At 57.6% G+C, this 17,812-nt stretch overlaps 1 protein-coding gene across 2 annotated transcripts; it reads left to right on the top strand.

The window, feature by feature from the left end:
- Positions 1-421: 421 nt before the first annotated feature.
- KCTD15 (potassium channel tetramerization domain containing 15) lies at positions 422-17,083 on the top strand. Of its 2 annotated transcripts, XM_022585812.3 has the most exons (7): positions 422-570; positions 2,211-2,306; positions 3,846-3,938; positions 4,587-4,762; positions 9,695-9,839; positions 12,481-12,786; positions 13,926-17,082. In XM_022585812.3, the coding sequence occupies exons 3-7, from the start codon at positions 3,873-3,875 to the stop codon at positions 14,082-14,084; spliced, it is 852 nt and encodes a 283-aa protein (XP_022441520.1). In that variant the 5' UTR covers positions 422-570; positions 2,211-2,306; positions 3,846-3,872; the 3' UTR covers positions 14,085-17,082. The 2 variants fall into 2 exon arrangements, with proteins under 2 accessions (XP_022441520.1, XP_089759068.1); XM_089902942.1 differs by lacking the exon at positions 3,846-3,938 and having other exon boundaries at positions 13,926-17,083.
- The last annotated feature ends 729 nt before the right edge of the window (positions 17,084-17,812 follow it).

Here is a 17,812-nt window from a genome sequence, read left to right as displayed (position 1 = left end):
CGGCAGGCGCGGGCGCGCGGAGCTAATTGCGACTCTAATCCTCTGCCCCGCGGCGCAGCCGAGCCCCGAGCCAGGAGTCGCCGCGCGCTCCCGCTCGCGCTCGCAGCGCTGGGTAATTTGGAGCCGGATCGCTGCCCTTTGCGTCCGGGCTCGGCCGCGACGGGACGCGGGCTACGGGCTAAGGTGGGGGGCTGGCTTTCTCGCCAGCAATCGGGGAAGGCCGCTGGAGAGAGAGGAGGGAGGAGAGGAGGTGGGAGCGGCGGGAGGGCAGCCGGAGAGCGGCGCGAAGAGGAGGCGGCGGCGGCCGCCGCGAGGAGGGGAGGAGGCGAGGGGAGGGCGGGGAGGGGAGGCCCCGGCGCGCCGCGCCGCGAGGGGCCGCGCGAAGCGGGGGCCGGGGCGGGAGGGGTGGGTGGGGGGAGGGTTGGGGGCGAGAGAGAAAGTAACTCCAGGACGAGACCGGAGCGACCCGCGCAGCAAGCAGAGGCGGCGAGGCTGCGCCCGGCGCCCGAGACCAGCGGCTGCGCGGGGCGGGGGCTGCGCCCGAGTCCGATCCGCCGCTCCGGCTCCGAGGTAAGCCTCGCGCGGGCGGCCACCGCTCAGCGACGCGCACCCCTGTCCCTAAAGTGGCTGCGATACCCAGAAAGTCGCCCGGCCGTGATTCGGACGTGGGAGGGGCGGCTGCTTTGTCCCGGTGCAGGGCGGCGGGGGCTGGCGGCACGGGGGCACCCAGCACAAAGGCCTGGTGCGGGAGGGGGGGACTGCCCACGTGGGCCGGCCCTGGCCCCGGGTGGACCCTCCCCACGCGGGCGGACACCGAGCTTCCTGCCGCACGGGGAGGTGGGGGTGAGGGGGTGTTCACGTCCCGGCACTCGGGCCTCAGTGCCGGGCCGAGCGCCCTGCAGGGCCGGCGTGTTTCCGGGGTCAGAACCCGGCTCACGCAGCCGGGGCTTCGGCTGACTGGGCCCGGCTTGGTGTCCAAATCAGAGAGAGAAAAAGTCTCCAGCGGGACAGATGTGTGTCCTCTGACGCCCACCCGCGAGTCCGAAACGGAGCGGGAGGGGCTGGCGGTCTGGTGGTCGTCCCAAGCGCGCGGGATCTGGAGCCCCAGGCGGGCCGCGCGGAGATGCGATCGCCGCCTCCGGATCCCCGATTCCCGCCGGTACCCCCTGACCTGGACGCGCGCACCGGCACACTCTCAAACAGCCCCCCTCCCCCGTAGCTGGAGCGCGTTTCAGTCCTCCCGCGCCCCCCACCTCCGGCTGCAGAAAGATCAGCTTCAAGTTTTCACTCTGCGTCTCAAATGTGCATGAAGGAATTTAAGTGCACGAGTGAATAACAGCATTAGTTTCAATTAATTTTTTTTTAAATCCCGGCAACAATAAACTTTGAGAACAAAAGCGCTTTTACGTTCTTAATTAGGCGAGCTTCCCATCTGTGGTCTCTAAGTATCTGCCTCTTGATTTAACTTTGTCTTCCGCCCCGCCCGTGCCGCACACCCTCGCGGTCCTGCCAGGCGCTTTGGGTGCCGCGGCCACCGCCGCCCGCGGCGCCGCCGGCCTGCACCCAGCCGGCTCCGGCCGCCCCGAACGAAGTTCACACCGGCCGGCGGGCTCCTTGGCCGGGCTGGCGCGCGCCAGGTGGCCCGCCTGCCTCCCTTCCGGCCCGCCCCCTGGACAATTCTGCAGGCCCCTGGCCCTCTTGCCCGGGGCTGGCGCCCTGGGCGCAGACCTGAAGGGAGTTCTCGAGCCGCCTTCTGTTTACCTTTTATGGTTAAAATAACAGCTTAGCAAAGAAGCGACTTCATGAAGAAGCGATTTAGTGAAATCGTCTCAAGCTGCCGCAGCTCAGCCAGTTTAATCACCCCCGGAGAGCTGAACAACTGCGAGCACAATGGGACACAAAATCATTTTGTGTGTAAATGAGCGTGGCATTCTGCTCGCTTCCCTCTGCTCGGGCGGGCGGGGCTCGGTGGCGGGCGGGCGCGGGACCCCGGGCTCCCGCCGCAGCTTGGAGAAGTGGGTCAGTACCCAGCCAGTTTGGAAACCCGCGGGCCGTGCAGCACACTACCGCCGAGGCCCCTGCAACAGGCGGTTTGGCTGAGCCTCGGGAGGGGCGTGGCGAGCTGGGGCTGGTCGTGGGTTTGGTGCTGGTGCTGGCGGAATGAACTTGTGTCTCTTCCTGCACCCACTTTATGCTTCTGACCTTGGCAGTGGTCTCGGGGAAAGGGTCGTTGTCCAGCACAGATGCGTTTGTCGGAGGGAGCAGTGGAGGTTCGCGGCAAGGCGTACAGCCTGGGGCTTCCAATGGTGAGTTTCTGGTGTGCCATGAACATCAGGTGGTGCTTGCGATGGGAAAGTCTGGGTGAGAACAGGATGGGGCAGCTTTTGTGATGGGTACTTGGTGTTAAATGTCACTTCTGAGTAGCGTCCTGGCAGTAGGGCCGGCACTGTGCAGTCTGCTTTGATAGACGTTCCATCGGAATTCCTTCCAGCACAGTTTATCCTCAGTGTGGCTTTCCTTCTGACTCCTCCCTAGCAGAGCCTCCCAGGGCAGGATAGCCCATTCCTGAGATATGTTTTGGTTTCTCAGAACTTCCTTGAGATAAATGACCTCGTTTTCTTTTTGAAGCTTGCGGGAACTCAGGAATGCCCAAAGCAGCAGACCCTGGACAGCTAGAAGTTAAACATGACTGTCTGCTAATAGCCACCCCCCACCGGTTTCCTGTCAGAGGACTTGCCAGGACACTGAGGGCAGGACAAATCCTGGGAGAGTGGCCCGGCTTAAATTTGCAGGATTTGATTCTCATTGGACCTTGGTTCATGTATTAAAACTGGATGTTGAATTTCAAGGCACAAAGTCAATCCTTGAGAGAGGTTCGGGTTAAACCTGCAACGGATAAGTCCAGGTTTAGGTATATGGAAGCCAGTGGGGGCGGGGGGGTTGATAGTCACTGTGCACGTCTCCCCCAGCCCCGGGTCAGTGGAAGGGGTCTGCTTAAACCTGCTCTCCTCCAGCTCTCCTGCATAGGGCCTGCATCTCAGACAGCTTCTAGAGACTGTGGGACAGGCTTATTTCAGGTGGTTGCGGCCGAGAGGAGAGGCAGGAGAGAGTGTTCATTAGCTGAGCTGCTGTCTCCTTCTGGCCAGCTTTCTCTAATGCCTTGGGGCTGTGATCCCAAAGGGATCTGGAATATATTAGGCACAGACAAGACCATTCCCGGGGTCTGGGGAGAAACTGCAGAGGTGCAGGCTGGGCAAACAAAGAGAAGTTTTCTTCTCTAAGGAGCCACAGGGGGAGCGGTGGCTTCCTAAGTGACTTTCGCTCTTCCCTGGCTTCTCTGTGTCCAGCCAGTTGCAAACTGCATCTTAACACTGCAGAGATGGTGTTCAAAGAGATCCTGGGGCTCCGCAGCCCATGGAGGGTGGGGGGGATCCTCTCTGAGCTGTGGTTCCCAGGGTTCTCTCTGAAGTAAGAGGAGACATGCTTGGTAACGTGTCTCAAAACCAAAATACCAAGAAAATCAGATTTGTTCTGAAACATTTTGGGGGCAATAATGGTGAGCATATGTTTCAGTACTGTCATTAGCTGAATTAGCAGACATGGAGCTGCCCTGAAAACACATGTGTGAGTGTGTGTGTGTGTGTGTGTGTGTGTAAGTAATCTCCTATGGCCCGGAGGCTTGCTTTGGGGTGTGGGGACAGGATAGTAGCGGGCAGTGTGGTAGGGCATGGGGTCCTGGGACGCATGTTCATAAAGGACAATTGTAAGCATCTTTGACTGGGAGACACGGCGCCCAGGACCACTAAGGAGTAAGTCCTGTCTGGTTGTGTTGGTGCTTCCCACAGATACTCTGGGCAGTGATGGAAGCCTAGATGCCTCACCGCAAGGAGCGGCCGAGCGGGTCCTCGCTTCACGCCCACGGCAGCACTGGCCCCGCGGTGAGAGCCAGCAGGGTGGGCTGGGTCAAGGGCTGGTGTCCTCCTCTTTGCCATCTTCCCAAGCGCCAGCTCACTGGCTGCCCTTCCTCGCAGCTGCAGCCATAGCTGTGGCATTCAAGAGATGGCTGTTGACTGGCCGTACGATTATGTATTTTTTTTTGAAACAAAAATGCTCTTAATTTGATGTGAAATTTACTACATGTATAAAACTCAATGCCTTAGGTGCTGAGGAAGTCCCTAATTTAGAGGTGTCTCGTTACTGAGACAAACTTGCAAAAACCCCTGAATCCCAATTCACAAATTGGTGATTCGTTTGTCAGGGGATATTTCACATCTAACACATAAGCCCACGACCTTTAATTAGAATTTTGCAGTTTGTTTTATGCCCCTGGAGGCTGACACCTTGAAAAAAATTTTTTTTCTTGATTTCTTATTGCTAATAAGCATCTTTCTTTTTTCCCTCTGGTACTTTGAAGAAAATGATGCAAATACACTTAATTACAGTTGTGGCCACAATTTGTCAGCTGAATATGTGGTCAGGCACAGGCAGAAGTGATCTGATTAGATCTGTGATCACATTGGCAATAAAAGGAGTGCATAGCTCCGTCGTGGAGAAACCCTTGTTTTGTGCCTTGTTTCCATCTCCAGGAGGGAGGAAGCATGTCTCGGTTGTCTCTCACCCGGTCGCCTGTGTCTCCCCTGGCCGCCCAGGGCATCCCACTGCCAGCCCAGCTCACTAAGTCCAACGCGCCTGTGCACATCGACGTGGGCGGCCACATGTACACCAGCAGCCTGGCCACGCTCACCAAGTACCCTGACTCCAGGTAAGAGCCGAGCCCCTCATGGCACAGGGGCGTGCAGTGGTGACAGGCAGCATCTGTAGCCTGCTACCAGCCAACATGCAGGGCTCTCCAAGGCCCCCCTGCTCCTAGACCTGGGGAGCTAGGGTTCAGGAAGCTGAGTGCCCCTGTCAATGGCTGCTTTGCACAGGGACTTGTGACCCTGAGCTGGTGGCATTGGTAGTGTTAGGGGGAGTTCCTGACTCACTGGCAGAGGCCACTTTTCAGAGCCAGCCCCACCTGCAGCTGGCCAGCAGCTGGCTGGGGAATCTCATGTTCCTTCAGGTTACTCTTGAGTGAGACTCAAGCCTGGCCTTTGCAGGGGACTATTCGTGAGCAATGCTGTGTACTTCTTGGGGTCATGCTGGGGAGAAATAGTTCATCCTATTTCCGAGTCTAACCCTTGGGATAGAGCATAAGGGGAAGGGTGAGGGGCAGCTGCAATTTGTCATCTTTGCCTGTTTGGGTGGCCACTGCTGGACCCTAAGGGCTAGCAGCAGGCTCCCTTGGATTTGGGGGGGTTGCAGTGACTGGCTAGGAATTCCATGATGTCCGGGAGTATCCACAGCTGTGGATAAGCATGAGCCACATACCGCCATCAGCGGGCAAAGCATCTCTGACCAGGACCCTCCCTACAGGGAGCTTTACACTCTGCCCAGCTCCCCAGTGCTCCTGACTCCTGGACTCATCTGTGGGAGGCGCCGGGCACTGCTGACTCTCCTGCTCTTGCCTCTCAGGCATTTCTCTCCTAGGGGCAGACCTGGTTTCCGCCTATAACAGCAGGGCTGGCCAGAGGTGGGACGGGTCTCTGAGCATCTCCTGGAGATGATGCCGCATGCTCCTGGTGCACTGAGGGCTGGCGGCGGGAGGGCCACGGCTGCAGGGCATCACCTCTGTTTTAGACATTTAAAATAAAAAGAGGAGTTAATTAATCCCCCAGACACCGAGGGGGATCGGCTCCGGGAAGCTTTCTGATCAGGCTGCCTCGTCGCCGGTGTGGCTGCTCAGAGCACGGAGGATTCATAGCGTGTGGAAGTGGCGGCTTTGGGAGCTCGTTGGAGGCCAGGGTGGCGCCCTCCAGGGGGGAGTGCTGGAGGTGGATGCAGTGTGTCGTTCAGAATTTGGGGAACCGGGTGCAGGTGACGGTTGGAGCTTCACTCCCTCAGCAGACAGAGGCTAGGCCTGGGGCACCTGTGACCTGGGGGTCTCGGAGGGGGCAGCATCCAGGAGGCCACGTCAGCCGTGTCGGCCTGGCACTCTCTGGCAGAGCCCTGTCGGGGATGGGAGATGGATTCTACTTATTTAATTTCAATTTAGCCTTCCGCGGCGTTCGCGCCTTGTTTGAGATAGATCATCCCTTAATCGGTTGACGACGTTTGCGGGTGAAATTCATAAAACCCTTGCCCACAACGTCTCTGAAGAGTGTTCCCTGAAATCAGACACTTGCCTTTCTGGAGTAATCATGGCCCAGGCCTGCGGGGAACGGCCTCCTCATTCTGTCTCCAGGCTGCTGCCTGGAACAGGGCGGGCAGGGGGTGGTCCTCCCCTCCCAGACCCACAGCCCATCCTCACCCATTGTCCTGCTCTGACGTGGGGTGGGCCATCTTGCTGGCCCGTGACCTGTGGGACCCTCGGGCCAGCAGGATGTGCCCAGAGGGGGTGGCGGTCTGCATTTTTTCCTGGGGCTGGGCCTCAGGATGAATCTGTTGTTCTGCCTGGATGGCTTCCGGCTCACAGGAGAGCTGCTCCTCAGGCCTGAAGCTTTGGCCTAGAGGCCAGGGGAGGGCGGTGTGACCTGTAGGACAGTCAGGACAGTGGGTCAGGCCAGGCCTGAGAAGTGGGTTGGGCAGCTCTGCTGGCCAGAGCCCCTCAGATCTCTCTCATCCTTCTTTGAGTAAATTATTAAAATTAAAAAACTGTTTTTCACTAATTCTGGAAACAAAGATCAATCCCTCATCCAGGGTCACCGATGTATAAGTCGCCTGGAGATGGAGAATTGTGTTAAGGTCACCGGGGGTGGAGGGGGTTCTGGATGTCAGCAAAGTCCCACCCTGGGCAATGCCGGGAGCCCCCCCAGCCCCTCAGGTCCCGGTGCCCACAGAGCTGTGCCTGGGCTTCTGGTTCTTGGCAAGGCAGGGAGTGCCAACGGGTCCTCGCCCAGAGCCGGCCCTGCCCAGCTGCCCGGGGCTGGGAGTGGACCCCTGTGTCTGCCAGCGCACTTGCTGGAACATCGTTTAGCTCCTGCCACGGCAGCCCCACGCTTGCGTTCATCCTCGCTGTGGGAAGCAACAAATTAAGATGTCCAGGAACTTTAGAACTAATAAAACCTGCCACTGAAACATGCAGGAAATTGGAGCCGAGGCTTAAAAAAAAAAAAAAAAGGAAGAAAGAGAAGAAAAAGAAAACAACCCCTATCAGCTGGGGTCAGAACTGGCCAGCTTATTCTGTGGAAGACTTCTGAAGTTGGTACCCCGAACCTGCAGCCTCCCTCAGAATGGCCTGCGGTGGCAATGGACTCTTAAGAACACACACACACACACACACACACGCACGCACGCACGCACGCACGCGCGCGCGCGCGCGCGCGTCGGGGAGCGCCCTTTGAAGTGACTAACCTTCCCTCAAGCTGCTCATGTCCTTGATAGCTTCAGACCCTGAGGGCATGAAAGGCCTTAGTCTGTGAAGAGACACCGGACCTGGAAAGACCTAGAACCAGCCAGTCCTGAAATAAGGCAGATTGAGAGCCTTCCAGCCTTGGACCCATAAGACAACCTAGAACCCAGGAAGCCCTGGATGTGGTGGATTGGGAGTCCTCTAGACCAACAGGTCTGGAGCTTCACAGCCTGATGTCAGGAGGGTTTGCAACACAAACAGCCGTGGAACACGGCTTGCTGCACACAGAGCTTGAGCTCAGCCAGGGAGGGTGGAGAAAATTCTGCAGGGAGGCTGAGGCTTCGCACTTGCTGGCTCACCTGTGGAAATGGCTCTCACTTCTTCCTGCTGGTGCCATGGGGGGTCCCTCCGCAGTCTGCGGACGATTGCCCGTGGCACCTGGCGCCTCGCTCAGGCCTGTCTGTCTCCAGGGCTGCTGGGTGGCCCTTATTCTGATATCTGGATGCCCAAGCTCTGCTGAGGTTAGGTCTTGGGGAGTTTGAGGCCTGGAATAGGCCTTGGAGCCCACAGAGCTTTGCAGCGGGGCTGTGTTCTCCAGTATCATTGTCATCAGGCCTGGGGGTTGATAGGGCTCCTTGGCCTTTGGAGCTCTGAGATGAGTTGTATCTGGGTGACCGCAGCGCTGGCTCCACAGGCTCGGGCCTCCCCACACCTCCCCGTGGGCCCTGGCCTGCTCATGCCCTTCTACGAGGCAGCCTTGCCCTTTATATGGCCCCGCTGGGCCATGTCCCCAGAGTGACAACAGGTTAGTCACTCTACCCCGGGCAGACCCTCCTGGCCAATGCCTGAAGTGTACCAGGCCACCAGAGTGGCCCCGAGAGAGCTTTGGGTGCCGTGACCCCCCAGCTCATTGCCCTGGCACACAGTGGCAGGAGTGGGGCAGGGCCTGCGGAGGGGGCTGCTGAGGGAGAGGGGAGCCTTCCTGGGAGGTCTTGCTGGTGCAGGTAGAGAGTGAGGGTGCTAAGCCTCGGCTTGTACAGGTTGGGCTGGAAGGCCTGGGGCCCAGGTCGGGGCCACCCTTCTCCCGGGCTGTGCAGGGTCCAGCTGGGGACGTGTATGTGGCCCTGCCTGTCTGCCGAAGGATGTCTGGAGATGCTGCCCCTGGGGAGACGCCGCCGACCTCCCTGCGGTTCCCGAGTCAAGCTCTTGGCTGTCCCCACCCCTCTTCGGGGTATCCTAACTCTCCCCACCGGGGCCTGGGGTCTGCAGAGGAAGTTAGCCAAACCAGAGCCTGCCGCCCTGGGAAGTGGGGAGGCCTGGTTTCTCCTCCCTGGAGTGGAGAGGGCCAGGCATCAGGGCGCCCCGAGAGCCTCCTGCAGGTCCTGTGCTTCTATCAGAGCCACTGCCCTTCAGAAGGTGGGGTGCTGGGACCTGGCCTCCCCTCGCGGTCCCCTCCCCAGTGTGCACACGCTGTAGCACACATGCATGCATTGGAGCACGTGTGTGCACTGTTCTGTGTGCATCCACACTGGGGTGTGTGTGGGTGTGTGCGTGTGTGTGTGTGTGTGTGTACGTGCGTGCACTGTAGCTGCACAAACACGTGCTGTCCCCGGTGCCTGCCTCTGTTCTCCCCTGGGGTTCCCTGAGCGCAGGGCTGTGGGTGGTTCGTCAGTGAGTTTGTTGAGCGTACGTAGCTATGTCTCTGGTGGACCCGTGCTGCCTGGTGTGTCCCTCACCGGGATGTGTCTGGGTCTGCCTGTGATTTGTGTGTTGTGAGCGAGGGGACCATGTGACGCCGTGCCTGCTGCCCGGGTGTGTCCTGTCCGCTGCTCGTTCACGCAGGTTGGGCGAGGTGGATGTGTGTGACCCGGGAGCGTGGCAGCTGGTTTCCATGTGTTCACTGGGCAGGCGGCCGTGAGCTGGCGTGTCTGGTGGTCAGTGGGGGTTTTCTGGGCAGTTCTGTCCGGCAAGGGTTTGTGTGCGTGGGACGGGGTGGATGTGTCTGTGTCTCGCTGTAGTTTTCCAGGCCTGTGACCTGTGTCAGCGGGCAGGCGGGTGTACAGAGCTGGGTGTGCCTCTCTCTGGCTGTGGCTTGTGAGTGTAGGCGGGGCGTGTGCGTGTGCTGGTTGCCGCGCTGGTGTCCCGGCTGCCGCTGGCGTGTGCAGACATCCTTCTCAGTCCTGGCGGAGCCCAGAGTCACCATGTAAGGCCCCTCGCCCCTCCAGCAGGGCGAGCTCTAAGGAGTCGGGGTGGGGCAGGTGGACCCGCCCTTCCCTCCCACATCTCCGCCCCCATCTCTCCCAGAATAAGCCGCCTCTTCAATGGCACCGAGCCCATCGTCCTGGACAGTTTGAAGCAACATTATTTCATCGACCGGGATGGGGAGATTTTCCGCTATGTCCTGAGCTTCCTGCGGACGTCGAAACTGCTGCTCCCAGATGACTTCAAGGTAAGTCCGCAAATGGCAGCTGCACGGCACACTGCCTGTGCGGTGGCATTCCACAGGGTAGGCTGTGACTTCATAAATGGACCCACAGTTGTCACGGCAACCATAAAAACTTAAACGATGAAGCCGAGGGCTAAATCAGTTTTCCTAAACTAATTTTGTTTTCTCACATTTTTAGCTTATTTATCAGTGTGTAACAACAATTAAGCAGCGGCAGTGGCGCTTACCCCGGTTTCATGTTTGTCGTGTTGAACGACTGTCGTGTGCCGGAGTTACAGGAGTTAGAGGTTCCCAGATCTGTTCCTCGTAGGCACTTGGCAGGGGGAAAACTGATCCAGTCCAAACACCCTTAAACAAAAGGTTGCCCCCAGGTCTCCGGGCGAGCCTGTCTGCGGCAGCCGACCTGGTTCTGAGAGTCCTGCCTCCGGTGCTGGGCCCCTCACGGCACGGGGATCCCGGAGGCAGGAAGCCCATGCCTGGGCTACCCCAGCTCCAACCAGCAAATGTCCTTCCTTTCTTTCTTCCTGCCGGCACCCAGAGGACCCAGTGGCCCTGGGGCTGTTTCATCCCTCATTCAGTTCAATTCCTGGGTGCCAACAGCCGAACTCCGGCTGAAAATGCAGTGAAAGACAAGGCAGACGTGGGTCCTGTCCCCATAGTGGTTACGGTCTAGTGGGAAGACAGACGATGAACCAAAAAACACTTGAATTCCACAGGGGCAAACACTTCAGAGAAGCAGAGAGCATTGTGAGAGTGAACCACGCGGAAAGCGGGCCCGGGTGGGTTTGGAGGCAGGGCTGTTTCTCTGGGTGATGGTGGAGGAACAGGGGCAGACAGGTGTGAGGGCCTTGGTGGGGAGGGCAAGGAGCTGGATGGGTGGCAGCCTGGGACCATATGAACTGGGAAGGAAAGAGCAGGAAGGAAGGCTGCTGCTTGGTGTCAGGACCTTGGTGGCCGGCTCAGCGTTTGGCTTTTTACCCTGAATGCAGTGGAAGGGTTGTGAGTAGGGGCATGACCGTCAGATATGTTGTGTGGAAAAGGATACGCAGGGGAGCAGGAGGGTAGAGGCAGTGAAGGTGGAACAGAGTTGGTAGATTAGATTCACACTTAGGAAAAAGATGCAGGAGCCACGGGTGTGGATGGTGAGGGTCGGGGGCTCTCGAGGGTGCCTCTGGCCTGCAGCTTGAGTCCTGAGTGGCTGTGTGGAGGCCCAGGGTAGAACAGGCTGTGGGGGAGTGGCACCGCACTCCTGTGTGGAAGAGCTGGTGGGGCATCCGGGGGAGATGTTCTGGGCTATGAGGAAGGAAGTGGGGTTGTTGGTTTGCAGACATCATTTCAAACCTTGCATGGATGAGAGCAGAGGCCCGGCATGGTGCCCTGAGGAACCCCTGTGGAGGGACAGGATGGGTTCTTTTAAATGTTTGAATTTTATTTTATTTATTTTTTATACAGCAGTTCTTATTAGTTACCTGTTTTATACATATTAGTGTACACATGTCAATCCCAATTTCCCAATTCATCCCACCACCATCCTACCCCCCACCACTTTCCCCCCCCAGTGTCCATACGTTTGTTCTCTACATCTGTGTCTCTATTTCTGCCCTGCAGACCGGTTCATCTGTACCATTTTTCTAGGTTCCACACACATGTGTTAATATACGATATTTGTTTTTCTCTCTCTGACTTACTTCACTCTGTAAGACAGTCTCTAGCTCCACAGGATGGGTTCTTGACTGATAACAGGCCTGGGGAGGCTTCCCCTGGGGTGACTCCGAAAGCTGGGGTCAGTCAGCAGGAGGAACGGACTTAGGGACAGTGGGGTGGGCCCGGCTTTGGGGGTTGGGCTTCCTTGACTCCCCCCAGGGGTCCTCAGGCCTACCAGCCGGACTTGAGCTGAGTGGTGTGGTCATGGGTCCTCCGCTACTCAGGGCTGGGGTGGGTGTGGGTGGACATGTGTTTGACCGGGGCAGTGGCCTGATCATCAGGGCCTGAGGGGTGGTTGGTGCGAGCCCGCCAGCCTGGGAATGGGCTGCTGGTGAGAGGTGGGTGTCCCCCAGACACCTCCTCACACTGCCTGCAAGGGCAGGGGCCGATCTTGTCCTTTAAGCTTCACCCCGTCTTTGAGCTGGGTGTTTACATCCATTTTATAGATGAGGAAACTGAGGCTCAGAGAAGGTCTGGTAGATAATGATGCCGAAAATCCAACCCAGACAGGTCTGTTTCGCCTCCCTGCCCCGCAGTGAGCTCCTCCAGGGCAGGTGAGGACGGGGCTGCCCCGTGCCTTGCTGACAAATCAGTAGGTTTCCAGGCATCCGCACAGCCTCTGGCTCCTCTAACCTAGCCTCCGGGTCTATCCAGAGGCTTCTCTCTGCTTCAGGGGGATGAAGCCACCCCCAGTGCCTGGGGCCAGATGGAAGAGCTCATGGGGTCTTGGGACAGGTGCACACCAGCCGCCGCCTGGATGGAGGCAACACCTTTTTTGGGGGGCACACATTCAGCCGAGACTCGTTTTCCCCATCCCTACAATGGGGACAAACCATCCCAGACCACACTGTGCCCTGGGGGTGCGGGGTGTGAGAGGGGGGCCCCCTGGAGCCGGCCCGGCAGATCCCCACCACCCCCAGCCGTGTGCGCGTGCCCACAGGACTTCAGCCTGCTGTACGAGGAGGCGCGCTACTACCAGCTGCAGCCCATGGTGCGCGAGCTGGAGCGCTGGCAGCAGGAGCAGGCGCAGCGGCGCCGCAGCCGGGCCTGCGACTGCCTGGTGGTGCGGGTCACGCCGGACCTGGGTGAGCGGATCGCGCTCAGCGGCGAGAAGGCTCTCATCGAGGAGGTCTTCCCCGAGACCGGGGACGTCATGTGCAACTCGGTCAACGCCGGCTGGAACCAGGACCCCACGCACGTCATCCGCTTCCCGCTCAACGGCTACTGCCGGCTCAACTCGGTGCAGGTGAGGGCTGGCCGGCCGCCGCCTCCCCCGTGCCTCGCCGACGCCCTCCGGCGGCAGAGGGAGATGGAGGGAGGCTCGGAACCGGCAATGGCGAGGCCCTCCGTGCCATCTTACAGAAAAGGCAACAATGTGTCGATGCATAATTTATGTCCCGCTCATAATTAAATGATGGCGCCTGGGGGATGGACTTAAAAAAATTGATCTATGCTTTTTTTTTTTCCTTTCCCGAAAGGATGTTCTATAAAAATGGCCTAGAGTATTTTCAACAAAGTGTGCTTCATTTGACACCCAGAGTCTGACTTTGGACTCAAATTAAACCCACGCAGTGGGAGCAGCAGGTCACAGGCTGAGAGTGGCGGCGGCCTGGAGCCCCCCTACTCGTCATGCTGCCCGGGGCCACCAGCACCCAAACAACCGCCCAGTGCGTGTTTGGACTGGCTTTCCCCAGATAGGTCTAAGAGCTGGGAAGCCCCACATGGAGTGGAGGCCTATTTTCCATCAGCTCTTCCAGACCCAAGAGCAGACTCCTATTTCAGGCTTGGGGCAGAGTGGACTTTGTGGGGGGAATTCCACAAGCTGTCCGTCAGAACTTGCTAGGTGCAGGACCCGGGTGTCAGACACAGTGACCAGGCCCTGCCCTCACAGAGGCGCAAGCCCGTCCACGTGGACACGGAGACCTGCAGAGACTCAAACATCAGGAGGACGCCTCCTCTCCACCCCAAGCTCCCTTGAGCTGATGGGCCCCCAGGCATCAAACCATCTGGGACTCGCAGCTCAGGGAAGCAGGTGGCTGCCCAGAGGCTGGGGGCAGGGTCTCTATTACTGGGGCCTCAGTGAGGGAGGGGGACCTGGGACCATGTGTCTGGAGAGAGAGGGGCCCAATCAAGGTTGTGGACCCCTGAGGGCAGCAGGGTGCTCGCCCATCCAGGTTTGGCTGTTTGAGGGGCCCTGGGGCCTGGCCGCCCCTGTCCCTTCTGTGGCTGCCCCGCTGGATGTTCTGTAGGGACTTCTGTCAGCAAGCAAGACATGTCTTAACAGGAGAAGGTAGCTTGCCCTGGGCTAGTGCCCATTTGCCCACCAGGCAGGGCAGGCAGACTCTTACAGCTGGGCGGGACTGACCCCTGTTTCTTCCCCGACAGGTCCTGGAGAGGCTGTTCCAGAGGGGTTTCAGCATGGCTGCGTCCTGCGGGGGTGGCGTGGACTCGTCCCAGTTCAGTGAATATGTGCTTTGCCGGGAGGAACGGCGACCGCAGCCCACGCCCACTGCTGTCCGAATAAAGCAGGAGCCCCTGGACTAGGCCCTGCCTCAGTGCCCACCTGAGGCCTTTGGGCCCTGGGGACACCCCAGGGACCAGGAAACAGTGCTGGGGAGTTCTGCCTATGCCTGCTTAGCGGTGGCCATGAGACTGAGGGTGGGGCTGGAGGGTCCAAAGCCTGCCCAGAGAGCCCCAAGGCCCCATGTGTCATGGCAACAGAATGTGGGATGCTGGAGGCATGTCCACTGAAGGACTGTTGATGTGACCCAAAGATGCCGAGGTGGGAGAACTCGGCCACCAGTTGTCTGGGCCCCTCAGCTCCCAGTCCGGTCCTCGAGGCTCCACATGTGCCAAGGCAGGGTCAGCAGAGGCCTCCCCAGTGCACGCCGAGGAGCTGTCCATCCTTCACCACACGGCAGACTCCAGTGGGTCTCCTTGCGTCAGAGGTGGCTTATTTTTCTACAGTATTTAAGACGGAAGTAACTGTAAGTGCACAAGTCAGAGAGGCCGACAAGGACCAATGCTTCTTTATCTTGTGCTCAGCTCAGTCGGACGCGCAGCATGTCTGCATGGGGGGTGGAAGAGCTGCCGGACACTCGGGCCCAGGTGCCCGCAGAGCAGGGCTTGGAAACTTCTGGTTCCTGCTCTAGGAGCAGATGCAGGGATGGCAGTGCCACAGGGGCTGAAACTGGGCTCCCACGGGGTGGGGCTGCTGGGAGGAGGGTGGTACAGGCGTGGGGGATGGATAGCTTTGGAGCCACTTGAGACCCTACCTTTGCTGCCACCTGGGGCACAGGCCACACTTGAGAGCCACCTGACCAACTAATGCCCAGGGCCTTCGATTCCTGTCTGTGCGCGCGCACACCTGGGCTCCCAGAGAAGTCATCCCCCCATCAGGACCAGCCACGGGGCCACACCACATCCTTACCTCAGGAATGGGCCCCACGGTGAAGGGGCCCATCTGTCAGCAGCATCCTCTGGGTCCCCAGCTCAGGAAGCCGTCCCCCACTCTGATTTTCCCACACTCTTATGCACACTGAATTTTAATTAGACTGTTACACTAGCTTGCCAGTAAGACCCGGACAGAGTCATACCTTGGGTTCTTGGCCCCGGATTCCAACGAGGACTGCCTCTGAGGGGTCCTCACAGACCTGCTGCCTCTCAGATGACAGGCCCAAAGATGGATACCGCCTGCCTTGTCACACACAGTTCCCCTCCCCTCCCGAGATGGCTCTTTCCCAGGTTGGAGAGACCGCAGAGAACTGCTGGGTGGGCGGGGCGTCCTGGCCAGCACTGCCCCTTGTACGATGCCTGTAGACTTGTATATGACTCCTTTAATATTGTAAAGATGCTGATGGACAATTGTCGCGTGTTTGTGTAAACACATTATGTTCCTAGTTCATGCCATAAATGATGCTATAAAGCGAAAGACTGAGGCTCCATCCTGTGCAGAAGCGGCAGGCAGATTCCAGCATTCCGTGCTGTGCAGGGAGGTTTGGGGATGGGATTCCTCCCTGGGTTCCTTCAGTTCAGATGAGGAAGAGCCAGCAGCGGTAACTGGGGGAGGGGCAGGGACAAGGGTCCTGAGCTTGCTGTTGTTTATTGCATGTGGGTGTTTCCTCACTGCTGTGCCTGTCCCCCCTGGGCAGCGCAGATTCGGAATTCTGATTCACAGCCCCTAACCAGATGCAGGCTGGGGAAAGGCAGACCCAAAGTGTCCAGGGGCTTTTGAACCCAGTCTTCAATGTTTGTGATTTTTCCCTCCCTCTGGGTTTTGGTTGAGGTTGACGTCCTCTTTAGAGCGCCGCAGAGCAGTAGGAGAAGGTGGCAGGCGGTCCATGCATGGCTCAGGCCAGCCAGGGAACCCTCAGCCCTTCGCATGAGGACAGGTCACCCTAGCTCTGCACAGGACCTCGAGGCGTCTCTTTCCGAGGAGTTTGAATGTACTTAACGCAGGCCTCCAATTTTAATGAGCCTTTTTGTATTTCTCCTCAAAGTCCTTATGTTCTAACTGACCAGGACCCTTTCCCATGCCAGTAAGGGCCACCAGCCTCTCCCTGCCTGGGGGACGGGCCACAGCCATGTGCTGTCTGAGGCCGCAAAGCAGTCGCCATCCCACTGTACAATCGAATTTGCTGGACAGACTTGCCAACCTTCTCCTTTGCTCAGCAACATGCCTACAGTTGGCACACGGGCATTTTGGCATCTGAGGTTCACATCTGAGAGGAGGAGAAAGTGTTGTGTTTATTAGAAAGGAAGTCTTGTGGAAACAGCTCAGTGCCGCGTGTGTTTATGGATTTTTAGAGTATGATAACCAGCATGGTTGCCGGTCGGTGGAGATTCCCTAACATTTTCAAGCAAACTATCATTTTGATTAAACCATTGTGCTAAAAAAAAAAAAAGAGTAACTACCTTACTGAATGTTACTCTTATCTCCTTACTAATTAAGACAAACCAGGAAGTATGATTTAGGGAGTTTCTAAATTTGTAGAGAAGTACCATGTTCCCAAAGTGACGCAAAAATTCTAAGATAGTCTCTATAAACAATAAGTACAAACGTCTTTATGCTTCCTGGAATGAATATACTATATTGTAAGTAATCTCTTGATCAGTTGCCAGCGATATAAGTGTTACTTCTGCTCTTCATAAATTATTCTTGATTATAAGCAACTGGACAGATAGCTGTGCCAACACTTCCCTGTTCCCCACCAGACCTCTGCCCGTGCAGGAACTCTGCAAAGCTACAGCAGGTGGCTTTGGCCACTGTCCTAATGACACGGAGCTCAAAGTCAGGTCACGACACTAATATCTTTTAAAAAGCTTTTTTTTTTTTAAATTTAAAGCTACCACTTGACTGTGTTCCATAGAATAAATAAAGGATATTTTACGAATTATACACCCAGCTCTAGCACTTCGTTTCTAATCTACTGAGGCAGCCACAAGAAGGCGCTCTGGCTTGAGTGACTCTTAAGCCACTGCTCCCCACACTTGGGACTTGGCTTGACCACTGAATAAGCACCTTGAGTAGCCCTAGTCCCAGATACTGAACCTTCCTGATCTAGGTGAGGAGTTGCCGTGGAGGGTTGGGCCCTTTTGCGCTATATTCATTTTGTACACGTGTATATGTAAACCAAACCACTAACACATTTGACAAAGGGGCAGAGAAGCATGGATGTGAGAAATGGCTCCACTGAGCCCCTGACCAAGGGAAGACCAATTTGGTTGAGTCCAGCAGAGCCTAATTAGAGCACGGGGTTGGAGATGACCCTTTTTCCCATCCAGGAGGCAGACCTGTGTTCTCTGGAGAATGCTACCTGCCAAGATGGCCCCATCCCATCAGGCCCTGTCCACCCTCCTGACTCCCCAGAGACAGGACGACAGCTGCAGTGGCCCTGCAGCACCCACAAGACTGGAGTTCCTCCTAAGTGGATGACAAGACGGAACATTCAAATGCAGGGGCTGCCAGAGGATTTTCATTTCGAGGCAGGGCACTTGGTTCAAGCCAATGGGGAGTTCTAGACAGAGCTGGAGGGCCAGCTCTTGGCTAGAGAGCACAGATGCTGCCCTTGAGCCTGGTATCTGGGCTGATGAGGGATGTTGTAAGAACTGTGATGTCACAGTTTGATGGTCTCGACTTCTGTTGACTTTAAGGTGGGTGGGCAAATGTTTAGCACAAAGACAGCCACATAACGCTGGCCTTGGCTCAGATGTGATGAGACGTGGCTGACCATCTTTCTGCTCACCCCCATGCCACCCAAAGGAGGCGGCTC

Source organism: Delphinapterus leucas, chromosome 20 (assembly GCF_059928025.1).
Source record: "Delphinapterus leucas isolate spDelLeu-1000000601 "Yukka" chromosome 20, BTC_Dleu_Yukka2, whole genome shotgun sequence".
NCBI classification, from domain to species: Eukaryota; Metazoa; Chordata; class Mammalia; order Artiodactyla; family Monodontidae; genus Delphinapterus; species Delphinapterus leucas.
This window is presented reverse-complemented; position numbering and strand designations above follow the sequence as displayed.

Excerpts from the sequence above, each read along its gene's own strand:
- KCTD15 (XM_022585812.3), top strand. The coding sequence starts at position 3,873 with ATGCCTCACCGCAAGGAGCGGCCGAGCGGGTCCTCGCTTCACGCCCAC. Across the intron at positions 3,939-4,586 it reads ACGGCAGCACTGGCCCCGCG|GAGGGAGGAAGCATGTCTCG; the intron begins GTGAGAGCCAGC and ends TTCCATCTCCAG. Across the intron at positions 12,787-13,925 it reads GCCGGCTCAACTCGGTGCAG|GTCCTGGAGAGGCTGTTCCA; the intron begins GTGAGGGCTGGC and ends CTTCCCCGACAG.